Source organism: Zootoca vivipara, chromosome 6, assembly GCF_965207765.1.
Source record: "Zootoca vivipara chromosome 6, rZooViv2.hap1.1, whole genome shotgun sequence".
Taxonomy (NCBI): domain Eukaryota; kingdom Metazoa; phylum Chordata; class Lepidosauria; order Squamata; family Lacertidae; genus Zootoca; species Zootoca vivipara.
Genome location: NC_142589.1, coordinates 68,371,295 through 68,389,687, shown reverse-complemented (window position 1 = coordinate 68,389,687; position 18,393 = coordinate 68,371,295). Strand labels below are relative to the sequence as shown.

Sequence of the window (18,393 nt, the reverse complement as noted above, 5' to 3'; positions counted from 1 at the left end):
AGTAAACAGAAAAGCAATAGGAGATTATTTCCATTACATGAGCTTAAACAAGCTGAGTTACAGTAAGGTATAGAAACTAGGAGGCTTGTCTATTGTTCCTTTTGTAATGCGAGGAAGTACTGTAGCTCAGTAGCAGAGCATCTGCTTTGCATGCAGAAGGCTCAAGCCAAAGCAGCTTTGTGTAGGGCTGGGAAGGAAGGGCTCCTGATCTGAAATCCTGGAGAGCAGCTGCCAGTCAGTGTCGACAATACTGAGCTAGATGGACCAATGGTCTGAGTCAGGAATATAGAAAGCTGACTACTGTATTTTGTTGTTGAAGTTCATATCCTACCCTTTCAACTCCCAAGAGTTCTCAGGAGGGAAAAAAATAAATGAATAAAAACCAAAAGCACACAATAATAAAAACACGCAAAACTGAAGCAGCACCAAAAGCCAATCGAAATTTGTGAACAGCAGCGTTACCCCCATTTAAAAAATGCAGGCCACAAAAGCTGCAGCTTGAAGGCACAGCTACACAGACCAGTTGCGCAAGTTGCCCACTCTGCAGCCATGTGTTTGAGATGCTATGAGGCGTGATATAATCCTAAATCTTAGGCAAGTCAGCTTCCCTCCACCAGCTGGTTTTGACTGCCTAGTAAAAAACACAAGCCCCCCAACCAAGACAGACCCATTCTGTAAGCTTATAGGAAGCAGAATTAGCTCTACACAATCTATGCAAGTTACCAAAAAATACACATTTTTTATTATAGCATTGCATTAATCAAATGTTATTGATTTATTTGACCACTTGCTGTTAGATACTGCATGTGCAAATGCACAGGCAGGACTTTTTCGCATGACCAGCAGTCACAGCACATAGCTGGGGCAAATAAGTTTCCAACACTTGCTGTGTGCTTTTGGCAAGCGCAGTTGCTCTGTGTTACTCTTAAGCACAGGAGCGCTCATGTACCGTAGCTCTTTTTAGAAAGTAGAAAACACCAGCTAAACTACCTCCCTGCCTGAGATGCACATAACCACTCTTCCCATTTTGAGGGCCCTCTATTTTTATTCCTATGATTAACACTTTTTAAATTAAAAAAAAGTGGTATGTTCTCCCCAGCACCACCAAGTTGCCAGCGTTCTCCACACAAGGGTGCCTCTGCAGAGTTGTAACTGATGGATCTTTCCCCATCATGCCCCACAACAAGGAAAACTTCACCTTATTTTTATTTCTTATGTGGCGGGGAGGGGGAGAGGGGTGTTGTTGCTGTTGTTGTTAAGGCACCGGGTTCCTGCCAGAAAAGAAGCTGGCAAACTTGTACTCCGATCTTCTTTGATTCCTCTCCCCTCCATTATAAACAGGGGACAGGATATTGCTCGCTCTACTCCCACGGGCACAAATGTCGTGCAGAGAGAAAAGTGCAGCATTTATCATCTGCTCTTCCACAACAGCTGGCAGACGAGGCGACTTCACTCATCCTGCTGGGGGTGTGTCATGCAGTATCGAGCCATCATCAGTAGAGGGCTGCCAGTAGTGTGTCTAGAGTGGCAAGAAGGGCCCACAGGCAGCCTGGGAAGGAGGTCAGCAGGTTGATGTGACCTTCAGCAGTCCCAGCATGTGTCCTCCGAGGGCTGGTATGCAAATGGCCCAGCCAAATTCTGCTGTAAGCAATGAGACGCCATGGAAGTGTGTCATATAGATGGTTATCTCATGCATGTTCCAGGAAGCCAATGGATTGTGCCCAGCCTGCTTCTCGAAGGATCTAATGAAAAGCCCAATTGTTCCTCAAGTGCTCTTCTTACTTGATGACCTCACACTCACCCAAGCCTGTGTTTCATAACCATGAAGCTCTTAGTGCAGGCGCTGGGGTGAACCATCCTCAGCCTGAGGGCCACATTTCCTCGTGGGCAAGATTCCAGGGGCCGCATACCCTCCAACGTTTTCTCCAATGAAAATAGGGAAATCCTATTCCATTATTATTATTATTATTATACCTCACTCATTTGACTGGGTTGTTCCAGCCACTCTGGATGGCTTCCAACATATATAAAAACATAAGAAAACATGAAGCATTAAAAAACTTCCCTATACAGGGTTCCTGCACTGTGAGAAGTGAGGTTACAGGGAACCACGCAGAGGGCCTTCTAAGTACTGGCACGCGCCCTGTGGAACACCCTCTCATCAGATGTCACAGAAATAAACAACTACCTGACTTTTAGAAAACATCTGAGGGCAGCCCTGTTTAGGGGACTTTTTAATGTTTGGTATTTTATCATGTTTTTAATATTCTGTAGGGAGTCGCCCAGAGTGGCTGGGGAGACCTGGCCAGATGGGTGGGATATAAGTAATAAATTATTATTATTATTATTATGGGAATCTGGGAATCCAGGACTGTCCCTGGAAAATAGAGACACTTGGAGGGTCTGCATCCCAGTGGTAGATAAGGTCAGTGGCAAAACATGGCTGGTAGATGTGCCACTAAGCTACTTCCTAACTACACAAGATTCAGATGTTCTTAGAACTCTGCCCCTCCCCACAAAACCATCTCAAGCCTGAAGGAGGGTGCAAACCAGGGCAGATCTGGTGTGGCCTAGAGAACATGGCCTGGAGAGAGTCCTGAGGGTAGAGAGGGCCTTGTTGGGTTGTTTTGAGCCCCCAGGGCAGAGGTTCCCTACCACTGCTATAGTGTTGTAAAGGGTGTTTCTCCAGCCGCCGCCGCCGCCTCCCAGTTCCTTTAAACCGCAACTTGATCTGCAGGTGTTTGGTCCACCCGGGACAAATGGTGCCTCAGATTAGAAGCATTTTTGGCCCACCCCACATGAATACTGTCACGCCATCTCCAGAGGAGGAAAAAACTTAAACGCGATGCAGTTTTCCCAAAAAATAGACCAGAGGCAATTGTATTTCATCCAGCAGAGCTTTAGTGCCACTGAAGGCAAATGGGCATAATGATCACAACTCTAATACATTCAGGATTGGCGCTGTCCATAAGAAATACAGTTGCAGTACTTACAATACTTATAATAAGACTTAAACTTATATAGCATACAGAACACCACACTAGAACCAAGAGACAGAAAGAGAAAAGTAAGTGAGACCCAGGCTCCTCCTGGTCTTACTATTATAGTCAGCACGACCTTGACAGAAAGATAACAGAACCCGTTTAAACCAGCTGTATTCCGCTTCCCAGAAGAAATAACCCAAACAAGAACCTTTTGCCTGTTTCTTTCACAAAGAAAGAAAACTTTCCACAACCCTCTTTAACTAAGCAGAACAGGAAAGATCTCTACACATCAGATCAATACTTTCTGTACTATGAAATGCAAACTGACAAATACATAGGGTGGCATTCAAGTAAGTTATATGCCAAGTAGACCCACTGAAATTAATAAGCAGGGCTAAATTGGTTCTGTTCTTTTCCATGGGGCAGCTTGTGAGCAAAACATGGTTGACGCCATGCTTTTAAGAATGACATTTATAGCCCATTTCACAACTTCATGGCACCATTTATTCCCCTGCATTGCATATATAAGGTGGTAAATTTGCATGTGTGAATCTACGATCATTCAGGTGTGGATGACTTGTCCAAAAGGACACTGATATTGTCGATTTTTTAGCAAATTTAGAAAAAGGCACACCCAGAAAGGAATGCCAATGTGATGTTGACTGCACAAGTTGGTCTCACCAGCTTTACAAGCAAAGATGAACCGTGTTTGGGCCAATCTCTGGAGGGCACCAGGTTGGCAAAGGATGCTATATTTGTTTCAGCTGCTGAATAGATAGTTGAGTAGAGAGGGCCAAAGCAGTGTTGCCAGCTCACAAGGTAGAAAGCTCAGTTGTGCCAATGGGGCAGCAACTTCTCATCCTTCTATCCCTGAATGTGTCATCTCCACCCCCTGCTGTAAAAAGCAAGAATCTCTGGAATGGGGTGGAGATGGATGACAGGAGATAGGGAAGAAAGGTCAGCTTCTCTGCTCAGTGCCGTTTCAGGAAATTTAAAGGTACAGGGTAGAGCTCCAGGTTGCGACCCGAAATCATGCATGTGACCAGCAAATTTAATAGGTTTTGGCCCTTCCTAGCTAAACCCTGCTTCCTGCATGTAGAAACACTCCAAAAGGACAGCCTATTTCAGAAGAGGAAGGAAGGCTTTTCATATTCAGTAGTGAACTTTCCTTCATTCAAGGTTTTGGATAGCCACCCTTCAGCTGTGATTCCTGCATTGCAGGGGGTTGGACTTTTGCAGCCTCTTCCAACTCTACAACCTCCACCAGCCCCCAAACCAGGTGATCTGTGCTGCTTCACTGCTCAACACCTGCTTGATAATATGCCTGCATTGGGGTGTGTGGACATGCAAACACACACACACATGGGATGTGAGGATTTTTCCTTGATGCCGATGAAAAACCCAGAAGGGCAATCTGTGGTTCCTGTGCTGAACACAGGGTCATCCTTGCCGGGTGAGAGCAACAAGCTGTGATTTAGCAAACCGTCCAGCCTCACCCTGCGAGTCATGGAAGGCAAGAGGGGGGGGGGTCCTCTTCCTTCTCTCAGCTGCCTTACGGTAATTGCATTTGCTGCACGAGCATGCTAGCTGGTTGCCATTGGCTGCAGCAGTCTCCTGGCCCTCGCTGCAGCTCTCCATAATGTGTTCTGCTTAACACTGCCGGGCATCATAACAAGAGTGGAGAGCAGCTGGGTCCCTGCTCTGCGAATGTTTGTTCACAGAGTGTGTCAGTGTCACAAGGCAGAGATGAGGTGATGCGATGTGGTTGTAACTGAATGCCAGAGGGCACTTTTCCTCCCTAAAAGAATTACGTCTTGATTTGGGGACATGGAGGACTTCTGCTTCCTCATCCTTCCTGTGTCGGCTTCTCATCCCGGTTCGCCATCAAGGGAGCAAGAGGATTCCCAGTTTTACAGACGTCAGTGAAAAGCCGAGTTTTTTAACTAGGGATGCACAAATCCTGACAGATCAGAATGGGCAAAAGATCACTATTGTGCTCACGGTCCTGTTTGCAGGATTCTCATAGGCATCTGGCTGGCCGCTGTGAGAATGGGATGCTGGCCTTGACAGGCCAATGGGTCAGATCCTGATGTTTTTACAAGAGTAGCTATGCTTTGCATTTCACTCCAAGTGCATCTCAGGAGACAATAGTATAAAGTGTGACTTTTGGAGATGCTACAGAAATGCACACGACAAAAGGCATTCAAAAGTAGGTGTTTAAATATGAACTTGTGTGCATCCCCCCCTTTTTTTTTTTAAAAAAAGGGCCGATTAGCACAGAAACAGGACAGAACGGGTATGGAACAAACACAGGCAAGAGTGGCTCCGACAGGAAGTTTTCCAGTATGAAGCACCAGAGGAGGGGAAGGAAGGAAGCTCCACCAAACTCACCCTCAGCCCAATAATGCCATGTTTACTGGACCAAGATGTAGGGCTGGGAAGATTTTCAAAGCATGGAGAGAAAAGAGATCCAGCACCTGCAGATCAAGCAGCTGTTAAGAGGCAGTGGCCACAATGGTCAGTCAAACGAAACCGGCCATTCTTCGTTCATTTGACCTCTCTCATTACTCAAAAATAAACAGCGGCTAAATGTGCAAAGGGCTTCTTTTTAAAAGGCAGCACTGCAGGGCGGGTGGGAAACACCTACCTGAGACAGCCAGAGACAGCTGGTACGTCTCGCTCACTTACGCAGGTTGCCACACGAGGCTGCCCTGAGCAAGGGACCAACATCCCTAAGTGGCCGACTTAGCACCAGAAAAAGCTCCCACATGAGGGGTCTATGGAGCACGGTGACACCATTTTCAAACCCAGGGGCCATATTCCCTGCAGGGCAACCTTTTGGGAGCTAGATGCCAAGCAGTGGGCAAGGCCAGAAGGGAAAGTGAGCAAACTGAATGTGATGTTCTCTTTCATGCAGCAGGCTACTTGTCGTCAGGAGCAGAAGCAGGTGAAAGTTTGCGCACCCACTCATATACCATCTCTCTAGCATTATCAGTGTTCAAGGGCACATTCCAGGGAGGCAAAAGCACTCCTTGGAAAATTCAAAGTGGCTTACAGGGAGCTTCTCTTAACCAGCTGCTGACCAAGTCCCCATCTCTTAATGGACAAGAGAGCAACATGCGCCCTTTCCACGTTTCCCAGGCTGAATTTGTTGTCAAATTTACCCCTATGGCTGCCATGTGCCACCTTCCATGTGAATTGTCTTTTTCAGAGAGATGCCACACACTGGCCTGACCAACATCATCATCAAGCTATTTACTGCAACTGCAAGTCACTTGCCACAAGTTCAAACCCCAATGAGCATATATGTGAAACTATGGGTCCCCGTCCCCACCCCCAACATGCATCGCTTTGCTCCTGTTTACACTGAATTGCATTTGCCATGTTACCATTCTCTCAGTTTGGAGAGAGAATTTTGGATCGTTTCTAGAGCTCTTCACAATCTCTTTGTGTCAAAGGTCAAAGGATTTGCTTACAGAGGCCACCTTTCCCCTTGGCGGGTCTCAAATGGGTGAGTTTAATGTCACTCAGAAGCACAGAACTTGCTTTGCATGTAAGTCTTGGGACCCATCACCAATTCCATGGCATCTCCATGACTAAAAAGATCTCTGGTACCAAGTGATGAGAAATAACTCTGCCCCGAGACCCTGGAGGGCTGTTTCTAGTCAGAGCAGTCAGTGTTGGGCTACTAGATGCACCAAGGATCTGAAAGGTTTAACAACGTACACAGCAAACAGAAATTTACTAGTGAAGTCCAGATGATGGGGAATGTCTACCTCTACCTGCTCTGAACTCATCTGAGTGACAGGAGTCTCTCAATTCAAAGGAGAACAGAAGAGAAAAGGCTCTTGGGGATGTTCAGAAGCTGTGAATAATCAGTGTTGGGATTGGCGAAGGAAGATCATGCACCCCACTGTCCCTGCAACACCCCCCCCATAGCAATGTAGCTCACTGGCACCCCTTGGGCCAGTAATGCTCTCTCTGCCTAACCTACCTCACAGGCTTGTGAGGATAAAATGCAGAAGGGAGAGAACTGTGTGCTTCTCCTGGAGTTATTTGGAAGAAAGGTGTGATATAAATGCAAAAACAAGTTTTTTTTGGATGTCTGAAAAGGGCTGGGGGGCACTAGTTAGGCATTCATGTGAACTCACCGAGGGAGCAGTTGCCTCTTGCCCCTTTGACTGCTATGAACAAACTGTATTGGGGGGGGGCAAGACCCCCACCAGGTCTCCAAGCAGGAAGGAAGCAAAGTTCCACATTGTCATCAAAAGCTGGGGCATGGGACCATTAAGTCCAGAGTCTAAAACTACCTAAGCGCATCACTAAGGGACTTTCGGACATCACCCAAAGGCTCATCAAGAAGAGCTCTCCTCCCGCAGCACCGTCTAATTAACAGCCCCATCCTACTGGGAAATAAATCCCATTGAAATGAATGCGCCTTGCTCCCGGGTAAGTGGTGTCTCTGAACTGCAGCCTAAAGTGCGACGGCCCAGGAAGGGCGAGCAGCTCCCCTAAGCATGGACAGAGTACCATTCCCTTTTACCAGATACCCCCTCCATGGTCGCCGCAGGCCCCTCCCTCGCCTCTCTCTGCAATCCCGCCGTCTGTCCTCCAGGCACCTCGGATCCAAAAGGCGGGGGGCGTTTTCCGGCTGGGGAGAAGAGCGCACGGCGATCAGGTTCGACGGCGGGGACGGGACACCCCAGCCTCCGCCCACACTCTCTTGCTTGGAAAAGGGGCAGCCGCGAAGGCTCCCCGCCCACCTCCTCCGTCTGCAAGCGGCCCGCGAGCCCCGCCTCCAGGCTGCTGCGACTCTGGCTCCGCCCTGCTGGGCGCTACGTCGCAGCTATTGTGGCTGCAGGCAGAGCGGCAGGAGGGGCCAAAGAGGAGGGGCCAGAGAGAAGCGCTGCAGCCGCAGCAGCAGCGGGGAAAGAGGAGGAGCAGGCGGTGGCAGCAGCAGCAGCGGGGCCAGCTCCTCCTGTCACAGCCCAGCTGGGAACCGACGGCGCAGCAACAGCAGCAGCAGCAGCAGCAGCGCTTGAACTGGTGCAAGCGCGCGCAGGGAGGCGACCCCCCAAGCCCTAGGATCTCCCCCAGCGCCGCCACCCATCCCAGGTTCTTCCTTGCCCGCGCCGCCAGAAGGAGGAGGGAAGCTCCCGGACGCCGCAGGAGAAGCGGCCGCAGCGTCGGCTGAAAGGGAGAGCGAGCGAGCGAGCGAGCCATGGCTGGGGCGGCGGGATGCGCCGTCGCTGCGCGCTGCTTGCTGGCGCCGTTGCTCTTGCTGGCTTCTTGCCTGGGGCCCGGAGGCGCAGCCAACACCCAGGTGAGCCCGCCGAGAGGTTGGTTGGGTGAGTGGGTGGGGCAGGGAGGAGGGAGGGAGGGAGGGAGAGTCTCCTGGGCGGCTGCTGCGCCCGGGGAGCTTGCGGGGGCTTTCTTTTGCCCACCCTCGACGAGGTGTCTCTTTGGAGCGCAGGAGGAGGGGACTGCCGGGCGAGGATGGCGCGCTCAAGGTGTCCGGGGCGGGCTGCCCAAGGTCACTGGCAAAAGGGAGAGACCCCTTGATCCCCTCGGATCTCCTCCCGGTTAAGAGGCTAAGGAAGGAGGCGCTTATCGGGAAACCTGCGCCTGGAGGGCGGGCGGGAAGGCAGGCGGACTGGGTGGCTGGTACGGAGAGTAGCGGCTGGAGGAGGCGACGTCGTAGGTGATGGCCAGACGAGGGACTGGGCAGGGAGGGAGGAAGCCCAGCAGCCGCCGCCCCCTCTGCCTTTGCAGGAGAAGCTGGCATCTGTTTTGCTGTTTGCTCGCCCTGCCCAGATTCCATCTGGAGATAGGAGGCCTGGGGGGGATCGATACCCACCCACTTCATCTGCTTGGGAGACGGGGTGTCCCCAAAGCGAGAAGAGAGGCCGGTGTGGCGTGGCGCTCTCCCCCTCCTCCCTGAGACCTCTTCTGGACCCCAGACGTCTCACCTTTTGCCTCCGGAGTGGGAAAGAGACATTTGGTGGATGGGCTGCAGGGCCCCCTTGTTTCAAAGCCAGTGGGGCATTTTTTAAGGGGCCTTTGGGCTCTTTTGGGGTGTGTGGCTCTTCTCTCCGGATTGGCACTCCTCTGTGTTTTGTTTTGCTTGCCTGTGAGCAGGGCTGCATACAGACCTTACATTTAAACATAACCATGGGAATTGTAGTTTCCCCAGTCCAGATCTACAGTTCTAAGCCTCCCTTACCAACTACGGTTCCCAGGATTCTTCTGGTGCGAGGAGTGGGAGAAATGTGCTTTGAATGTATGGTGTGCATGCAGCCCAAATCCCACTGGATTGGCGGGGGAGGGGGGGACACGGGACACATTCATCCAGGTGAACTTCACAGCCCCTCAGCCCCATGGCTTGGAAGCCAGGGAATCAGCCTATTAGCTGAACCATCTAGCACAGCAATGAGGGTTAAGCAGATGGTGGCCTTCCTGAGCTCAGGGAAAGTACCAAAAGATAAGGTACTTGTTTTGAAATGATAGGATGGGGCCTGCAGAGGAGAGTCTGTCTGTCTCTCCTATGCACAGCAGAGAGAGAGGCTGGTGGGCCAAGCCATGCCTGGTGATTATTGCAGTCCTCCATCTGGGCTGTCAACCTGCCATCTTCTGTGGAGCGCAGGACGGTCTCCCTCCTCCCCCTCCACTCGCAACGTCAAACCTAGACTGTGCCATATCTTCCCTATCAAGAATTGGCATTGCTCAAGCATCTGCTGAGGGCCCCCTCCCCTGTTGGGCCCCCTGGACCTACTGCAGTGGGGGGAGGTAGGGAGGATGCTTAGGCCTAGGGCCTTTCAAAACATAGAGCCAGCATTGCCCCCACCATTTCTACTCAAATTAAATCTGGACCCCCCTTAAAAGAAAACAACAACCAGAAGCTCAAATTGCAGTTACTCCATGTCAGATCTCAAATGTTTGGTCTCAAATGTTGCCCACTCTGCTGCCTTTCTCCTCCCAGGCCAAAGATGCAGGCCTGCTCTTCATCCTTCCTAGCTCTCTTTAGGACCTTGTTGTAACCCTTTGATGGAAGGCTGCAGGTGTTTCTGACTCAAAGTCCCCCCCCAAGTCCTACCTCCCACCCTTAGCTCACTGAGATAAGATGCAGAAGCAACTTCCTGGTGTTGCACCATTCTTGGTCCTCTTGGTAGCACTAGACCCCCGTCCAAAGCCTTGGTTTGGATGCAAATTCCTCGTGGTGCATGTGTTGGAGCGGTGAAGGGGGTGGGGAAGACTTTGCTCACTACTCCTTTCTTGCTTTGCTCTGTGGAAAAAAATGGCTTTTGGCCATGGGTTGGCACATTGCGCCGGAGAAGCACCATCTGCGTTTGCCATGGTGGTGATGTTGTCAGTGCTGAAGAGCCTAGCTGGCAGAAGAAACCCAATTGGCCATACTTGCTTGTACCCTATCAGATCTCAGGATCCCCCCTCTCTCTGAGAACAGGTGAATAATGGCAATAGAGCCATCACGTGCTGCTACTTGGTGGGAGGTATGCGATAATAATTATTCCTTTCCAAAAGGGTCTCGGTCAGCGCTAAGATCCTGTGTTCTCAATACAGAACTTGGCTCCTTTCTGAACAGAAAGCAAGAACGCCCATGGGAACTGTGGTTCTTCGGGTGTTCTTGGGGGAACCTAAGCAGCCTAATGAGACTTTAGCTTCCTCTGTCAACATAGAAGGTGGAGTATTGGGGAGGGGAAAGCATGAAGAGAGGATGGAATGGAGTGGAGTGCCTTGAAGTAGGCATGGCTAGTTGGCTTGAGCCCTGAACAGGAGCACTTCCCACTGTAACACTTTTCTGCAAGCCCTACCTGTTGGCTAAATAGAGCACCTCTCTGAGAAGGTCCTCTGCTGGATCAGATTTAACACATCATCCTGCCCAGCTTCCTTTTATCTCAGTGGCGAGACACATGTCTAGGAAGTCCACATGCAGGACATGAGTGCAACAGCGCTCTTCCCACTTGTCCTTCCCCAGCAAGGTGTTGGGGGTGGTACACCTCTGGAAGTCATGCCAGAAATGTGAAGGCCCAGGTAAGAAAGTAGGAAAATTAAGGAAAAACCTGCTCCCCAGATTCCCCCCCAAAAAAACCCACACACCCTGTTCTTCCCCACCAAAAAAAGGAGGGAGAAAACCCAGATTCCCCCCCCCCAGTTATTTTCCAGACCTTCACATCTCTAGGTAGGGCATCTTCCAGTAGAGAAGCTCCTGGACAAGCCAAAGGCCATGTCTTGTGGTCTCATGCCCAACTTATAACTGTCCAAGGCAGCGAACTAGTTATGGTTGGAGGCAGAACACTGGTCTAGATGGAGCCATGGTCTCTGTGTTCCAGCAAGACGATTCTATTATCTCTACAGTTAGGAAGAAGACTGGGTGGGTCTGACACCCTTTGCCCTCCCATCAGCAGGGGTGGAACCCAAAGCGTTCTGCTTCGCAAGGCCCAGGCCACATCTCCCTTAGGTGTCCCCTGTTTCTACTTCACAGCAGCTGGGAGACTTGTGACGAGCTGTTCTTTGTTTTCCTTGAGAGAAGAGAACTGTCTGCAGCTCAGGCAATTTGTGGCTGGCTTGAAGTGGGACAGCAGTGGTAAAAGCCCACAGAGGAATTCCTGTTGTAAATGCAGTTGAGTTGCCATTGTTCCTAAATCTGAACATAGCGTGCGGTATTAGAAATGAAAGCTATTTCTAGTCTTCTGCTTGTCCCTTCTGCATGCACGACAATCTACCAATAGGGCTAGAAGGACTCATCTCCTCCTGGTCGCAATGGGGCTTGGGGCCGGATAATCACAGAGAAGGCTCCATTCCCTTCATGAAGTTTCTGTTAGGCCCTAAAACCAAAACGTGCCATGTAGAAGCCCTCCTGCTAACAACCATTCACCTTTTTTGGAGTGGTGTGTTTTGAGAGTGTGGTGCCAAGCAAGGGTTGGTGGGTGGGTGAACTTGCCACCCTCCTCCACCGGACAAGGGAACAGGGTCCTTGCACAAGCCTGCATTTCTGCTCAAAGCAGAGACTTGCAAAATCCATCGTCTTTGCATGGCAAGGTTCCCCATAAATTTCGGGCGCTTCCTGAGGTGCCTTCTGCTCCACAGGCCAGCAGGAGCAAAACGGAGCCTCCATTCTTCCACCTCTCGCCCCTGCCGCTTCTCGCTTGGCTCCTGGCCTGCTCTTCCTCCATCTCACACAGCTAGCTGGTGCTGTGATGCTCTGAGCAGCCTGAATCGGCTCAGGGGGATGGGATGCAGGGCGAGTTGTAAGAGAGAAAACATAAGCCTTTCCATCTCCCTTCCTTTTTACGCCCCCCCCCCCCCCGCAGTTCTGCCTCTCTTAGGCTGCATTCCTCTTTTAACCCTGCATAGTTTCCTCCTGCAACATACAGTTGGGGAGAGCCAGCAGATTGCTGCCACTGTAGCTTTTTTTTCTGCAGGGTCCCTAACACACACACACACACACACACACCCCGCAGTGAAAAAGATCCTGTGTTGTTGGGGGGGGAGGGGGAAAGCAGGTGGATGCTTCCTCTCCTCTCTATCTCATCTCGCTAAGTGCTTGTGGGGGGGAGCAGGAGGGGGGATTAGCGCTGCACTTATTAATCCCGGTGCCAATTAACCACTTCCGTGCCGCTCTGGCTTCCACTTCCCAGCTACCTCTTTGTCGTCGTTCACCTGTCATTGATGCCGCTGTGTGTATGCGCGCAGCCCCCCCCCCCCGATTCTTGGTCAGGGTGCTGATTGGGGGGGTGATGACTCAGGCATCTCCTTTTTCTGCACGCCCCCCTTTTTGTTTTTGATGCCTAACCCCACTCCACCCTGGCCTGCAGGGAGGTCAGCCTGCAACCAAATTGCAGCAGCTGCTTAATCGCTCAGAGCAGCAGCTTAGCCACGGGATCCAACTTAATCCAGGCCTCACTTCTCCATTGTCCTCCCCCTTGCACACACGCACACACACACATACAGTGTTGCCTGTTCTATTCCTCCTCTTCCCCCCCCCCCTTTCTCCACCAGCTTGGAGGGAAAATACAGGCCCCGTATGTACCTGGCGTGTGTTCCTGGTTGCACTGTCCACCCCCACCCCCCATCTCTTGGGGAGATTGCAGAGCAGGTCTTCCTAATCTCCCTCCCTTGCCTCAAGCTGTCACCTTTTCCCTCCTCCCCAAAAGCAGGAAAACTGAGATCCTTAGTTCAATCCAGGCAGAGCGGAGACTGCAGGGGAAGTGGGAGTGGCAGGGAAGTCTTTTTGCAGCTCCACCGCTGGTTCTCCTAGCCGGAACCAAAGCCATCTTTGCTTTCCCCCCATCTCCTCCCCCCCCCAAGCACCACAGGTCCCCCACACTCTTAGTCCCCCTGCAGCTCCTCTTTACACTTGTCCCTCAAGTGTTGTGTTTGCTCTTGCTACACCCACGCTTAAAACAAACTCTGTGTGTCTGTAGTCCTTTCTCAGCCTGGCCCCCATCCTTGGCCCGGAGCCAGGACTGCTTGCAATTTGTCTCTCCAGATTTGGACTTCCGATGGGTTGTATCTTATGCTAGTCCTACCCGGAGTAGACCTATTGAAATGAACGGGCATGGCCGACTTCACTGTGTATTTCAACTACAGTACATATGAATTTTGCAAGCAATTTTGTGCTTGGAAACTGCTTAGAAGCCATTTTGGAATGTAAGCAATATGTAAGTTAATAAATTGTAATATCAAGCACCCATTCATTTCAGTGGGACTACTCTGGGTACGACTTAGCTGGCTACATCCTTCTGATTCCTTCCAGACCTGTTATTGCTTTGGCCTTAGCTAGGAAAGTGGGAAGAGATTCCGTTCAGTTTGCAATTACCAAATGTTTTATTAATTAAATGCCCCCTTTTAGTTTGGTTGTTTTGCTTTTAAATTAAAAATGGACTTGCACATCTTATAAATTCTGTGGTGGGTGTAAAATAGCTATGTTTGAAGGGTGAGTCTAGGATGCCTAGCAAACACACTGATGTGTTGGCTTTCTGCATGGAGACAATTTTTTTGACACAGACGTGGTTTTGGAAATAAATGAATTCCCTGTTGTGAATGTTGGTGTTTTGTGGAAGGTTGTGCCACATTTCTGCCTGGGTGTTGTGAATTGGCTCTGTTAGGGAAATGTTGGGGAAATGCTGAGGTGTTTTAGGTCAAGGGTGAGGAACCTGTGGCTAAGAATCAGGGGAGAAAGTTCAGTTCAGTTTGTGTTTTAATTCTCGCTTTCCAAGGCAGCAAAGAAACTGAAATGCAACCATGCTGATATAGCTCAGTCAGTAGAGCTTGAGACTCTTAATCTTAGGGTCGTGGGTTTGAGCCCCACATTGGGCAAAAGATTTCTGCATTGCAAGGGATTGGACTAGATGACCCTCACGGTCCCTTCCAACTCTAGGATTCTATCCCTCGAAATTCACACGTCTCTCTGAATTTTGCAATGCACCTCTCCATCCATGCAATATGTACAAAAATGCATATATGAGAGTAGAAATATACTATGCCAGCAGAAGTAACATAAACAATCTGTTTTGCTTGCAAACATGAATTAGGCAGAATTGCATAAAACACATATATATATTAGGAGGAATCAGCACAAAAATGTTGACAATTTTCATGAGGACCTTTCATATTTGCGAACTGATGTGAAAATGTGGAGAACTGAGTGTAAGATTAGAAAAAAGAGCAAGGGGGGAGGAAGTGAAATTAATAGACCCATCTATCCTTGGTTTACAGTTGCTTGTTTAGCTGGGGCCTTGTCTCTCCCTTTCTAGTGCCGCCTTCTGACTTGCTACCTTGGACACTGTGGTGAATAAGGCCTTGTTTGTGCCTTTGGTCCAGCCGGGTGAAGTTATGAAAACAGCGTTGTTGTCACTGAACCAGGCACACTGGTGTTGCAGTGGCCCTCAGAGGCCTGGGCCCCTTAGTGGAAGTGGAGAGGGGGAGGCAGGGGACAGAGGAGAATGATAAGGTGGGGGAGCCTCTGCTTGCCTCACACCTTGTGTCTGAAGCGGCACTGTGAGAAACACTGACTGAGATGGGAGGGAGGGAGGGAGGAATCTGAGGGAAGGGGGGTGGCATTTGGACAGAGATGGATGGCAGCATAGCGAAATTCTAGATGAAGGAATAGAGAAAAGGAGTGGAAGGAAGGTGAGCTGGGAGCGGTGGGGGGCGGTGAGGAAGACGAGGAGGAGGTGGTGCTGATGCCTGGTGGGAGTGGGCCCAAGATGAGAAACTGCTGAGGGAGGGGCTGGTGATGCAGTATTAATTTCCATCTGGGAGCTGGTCTCCATGGCAACAGAGAAGATCTGGCAACTCCATGGGGAGCGGTTGCCACAGCAACAACATCCCCACGGTTGCTGAGGAGGAGAAGACGGAGAGAGACGGAGAGATGGTGCAAACAAAGATGGGGGGGAGGGAAACAGCAAAAGGGCAGGTAGATGCGAAGATGCGAGGCTTCGTTGGGGGGTCATAGGTGTGATGTGGCTGGGGAACACCCTTCCCTGGTAGCTCTGGGAGGTGCCCTGCCAGGAGGAGACTGTTCAACGTGATCCAAACGTGTGTGTGGTGTTTTGCAGAACGTGCCCGTCTTATCATCCTCTCTTCCCTTTGTGTGTTGCAGGGGATGGGGGCAGCCCTTGGGCCGGCACTCGGGACTCCCCAAGTGGCCATGTTCTGTGGGAAGCTGGTCCTGCATCTCAATGTACAGACAGGGCGCTGGGAGCCTGACGCCTTCGGCACCAACACCTGCTTCCACACCAGTGAGGAGATCCGGAGCTACTGCCAGGAGGTATCAAGCGCTTGCCTGCTCCTCTTCCACGTCCAGTGCTTCCTCGAGCCCTCCTTCTCCTTTTTGCCTTGTCCCATCTCCACCTTCCAATTCTGCTTCAATTCACCCTGAACCATATGCTTAACCCTGCACAGGAGTCTACACACACACACACCACACCATTGTGAATCTAACCTTGGCTGTCCCTGTCTTTGTCATCCACAGCGTTTCCCAAACTTGGGTCTCCAGCTGTTTTTGGACTACAACTCCCACCATCCCTAGGTAGCAGGACAAATGGTCAGGGATGATAAGAACTGTAGTTCAAAAACAGCTGGCAAACCAAGTTTGGGGAGCACTGGTCTACCAGCTCAATCCATTGAAGCCCATTTCTATTCTATAACTGGGTCCAGAGAAATAACCCAAGGCTATTTGATGTGGTTAGGAACTTGCCTTATATCTGCTGAGATTTTTCGTCCAGCTAGCTTAGTAGCAGCTATCCAGGGTTTCAGGCAGACAAATTTCCTATCGCCTGCTAAGTCATAAATGTACACAAAGAACCACACACATGCACCAGGAATAGATTCATCAGTGAAACCAAACAGGTCAGTTACCTGGCTGTCCAGCTACCTGGGCATTCCATGTATACAATGCTAAACTTATTGGATGGCCTATAGACCTATTGAGCAAGAAAATAATAAATGAGCTCACTTCTAGAATGTTGTCCTTTTGCCCCCTGCCATTCCCTATATGCTGAGGTGTCTGGGGACATGAGCGCTGAAAGTTATGTTTGCTGGTATCTTTTATGTGCTGCTATCTTTGCATCCCACTTTTCCTCCAAGAGGCTCAAGGTGGCGTGCACAATTTCCCCCCTCCCTCCCTTGGTCTCTGGCCCAAGCTCTCCCAGTGAGATGAGTGGGGATTTGAACCCCAGTTGTCCAGGTTCTGCACCTCAACCTCGGCCCTCCAGATGTTTTTGGCCTACAACTCCCATGATCCCTAGCTAGCAGGACCAGTGGTCAGGGGTGATGGGAATTGTAGTCTCAAAACGTCTGGAGGGCCGAGGTTGAGGAAGCCTGTTCTACACCAATGAAACCACACAAATGCTGGTTGTTGGCCTCAGTGGGGTATATAAGGACTGTCAGAGGTCCCCACTCCATCTCAAAATGCGTTGATAGACAGCCCCTCAAGTACACAAGCATCCAGAAGCATTGGCACCAGACTTTCTGTTTGTCTGTCTCTCACGCACCAAGCTGTGTGCCCTCCTGCTTTGCTTAGGACTTCTCTCTCCCATGCTGAAACAGATGCATTTGGCAGGGCCACTATCTAATACAAGTGTCCCCCTCTTTGTGAATGTTATTGGCAGTGCCACTCCCCCCCCCCCACCCAAGACAAGCATCTGCACCACTGGTGCATCAGGAAAGTCCAACTACCTGCCATAATAAGGGAGCATCATCCCTCCCTCCCACTACCCCCAGTTAATCCAGATCGTAATAAGCACTCGGTTTGTAGAGAAGGCGCAGGACGCCTGCAGGCTCTCAGTATGGACTTGGGCATTCCCAGCCCTACCTGCGTTCTGCGTGCAAGGCAGACACTCTACCACTGAGCTATGACCCTTCCTCAAAGTTTAAGCTCTCTCAGCTGCCATGAAATCATCAGCTGGCCCTAGCCCAGCCACCGCCTCTCAGCATTCCTGTCTGCAGTATGGGGATAATAACACCACATCTGCATTTATGCTCAAGTATTCAAAGCGCCTGATGTATGCCGTTGTGTTGTAATAAACGGACCATCAAGTGACGATTTAAGTCAAAGGGCTCAGCCAAATTAGCCCAGTCAAATGATATAAGGGGAAAGCAAACAGAAAAGGTCCTCCATAGCCATCCTTGCCCTGGAAGAAACACTGAAGCTCTATGCCTTTCCCTAGGGTGGTCCTACAGCAAAGAAGAGGAGGCAGATTTCAGAGTACCTTTGAGGGTGCCAAAGTGTTTGCAGAGGGGAGAGAGAGATGGTCCACAGGGCTCTATCTAGTCTCCAGCACAACTGTTGTTCAAACAAACCAGAGTTGTGTAATGCCACGGCGGCGGATTTCCTACCTGCAGTTAACAAAAAGTCCTCTGTGCAGATCACAAATAATAGTTAAACTCACGAATCTACCAGGAGCCATGTGTTTAATACAAGTAATTTTAAAAAATTAAAATAGAATATAATATATATACCACAGAAATACCAGCAAGAGAAACAGCAATAGCATAAAGAACTGTTTTTAAAAGTTCTAAAACTGGAGAGAGAGAAACTGGGGAAATATAAAGGTCTTCGCTTGGTGCTGACAAGAGCACAATGCAGTGAACAAGTGAGGAAGGCATTCTCTAGTCAGGAGCCACCACTGAAAAGTCACTGTCTCTTTTGGCCACTGGTCTTGCCGCATTTAGCAGGAATATCCAGAAAATGGCTTCTGAAAATGTTTTTAGGGTCCCGGCAGGTATATACGAGACACATTGGCAGAAGGATGCCATTTTCCACCTCAGGCACCAAAGTTTATCGTGAGCTGGCCGTTCCTTCAGGTTCACCCTGCTCTTGTTTGGGAAATGGGATTTTTCTTCTTTGAGCTTGCAACCCACCCACCCGCTCCTGTGCCTTGAACAT

The 18,393-nt window shown here is 50.1% G+C and overlaps 1 protein-coding gene across 3 annotated transcripts in view; it reads left to right on the top strand.

Moving 5' to 3' along the window:
- The first annotated feature begins 7,889 nt into the window (after positions 1-7,889).
- The window catches only part of APLP1 (amyloid beta precursor like protein 1), a 55,736-nt gene continuing 45,232 nt past the window's right edge, over positions 7,890-18,393 (top strand). The window contains exons 1-2 of one of the 3 annotated variants that reach the window (XM_088671138.1): positions 7,890-8,307; positions 15,607-15,774. In XM_088671138.1, the coding sequence (XP_088527264.1) occupies positions 8,206-8,307; positions 15,607-15,774 (270 nt within the window). In that variant the 5' untranslated portion in view covers positions 7,890-8,205. The remainder of the gene's footprint in view (positions 8,308-15,606; positions 15,775-18,393) is intronic. The other 2 variants (XM_060275705.2, XM_088671137.1) reach the window with 2 other exon arrangements.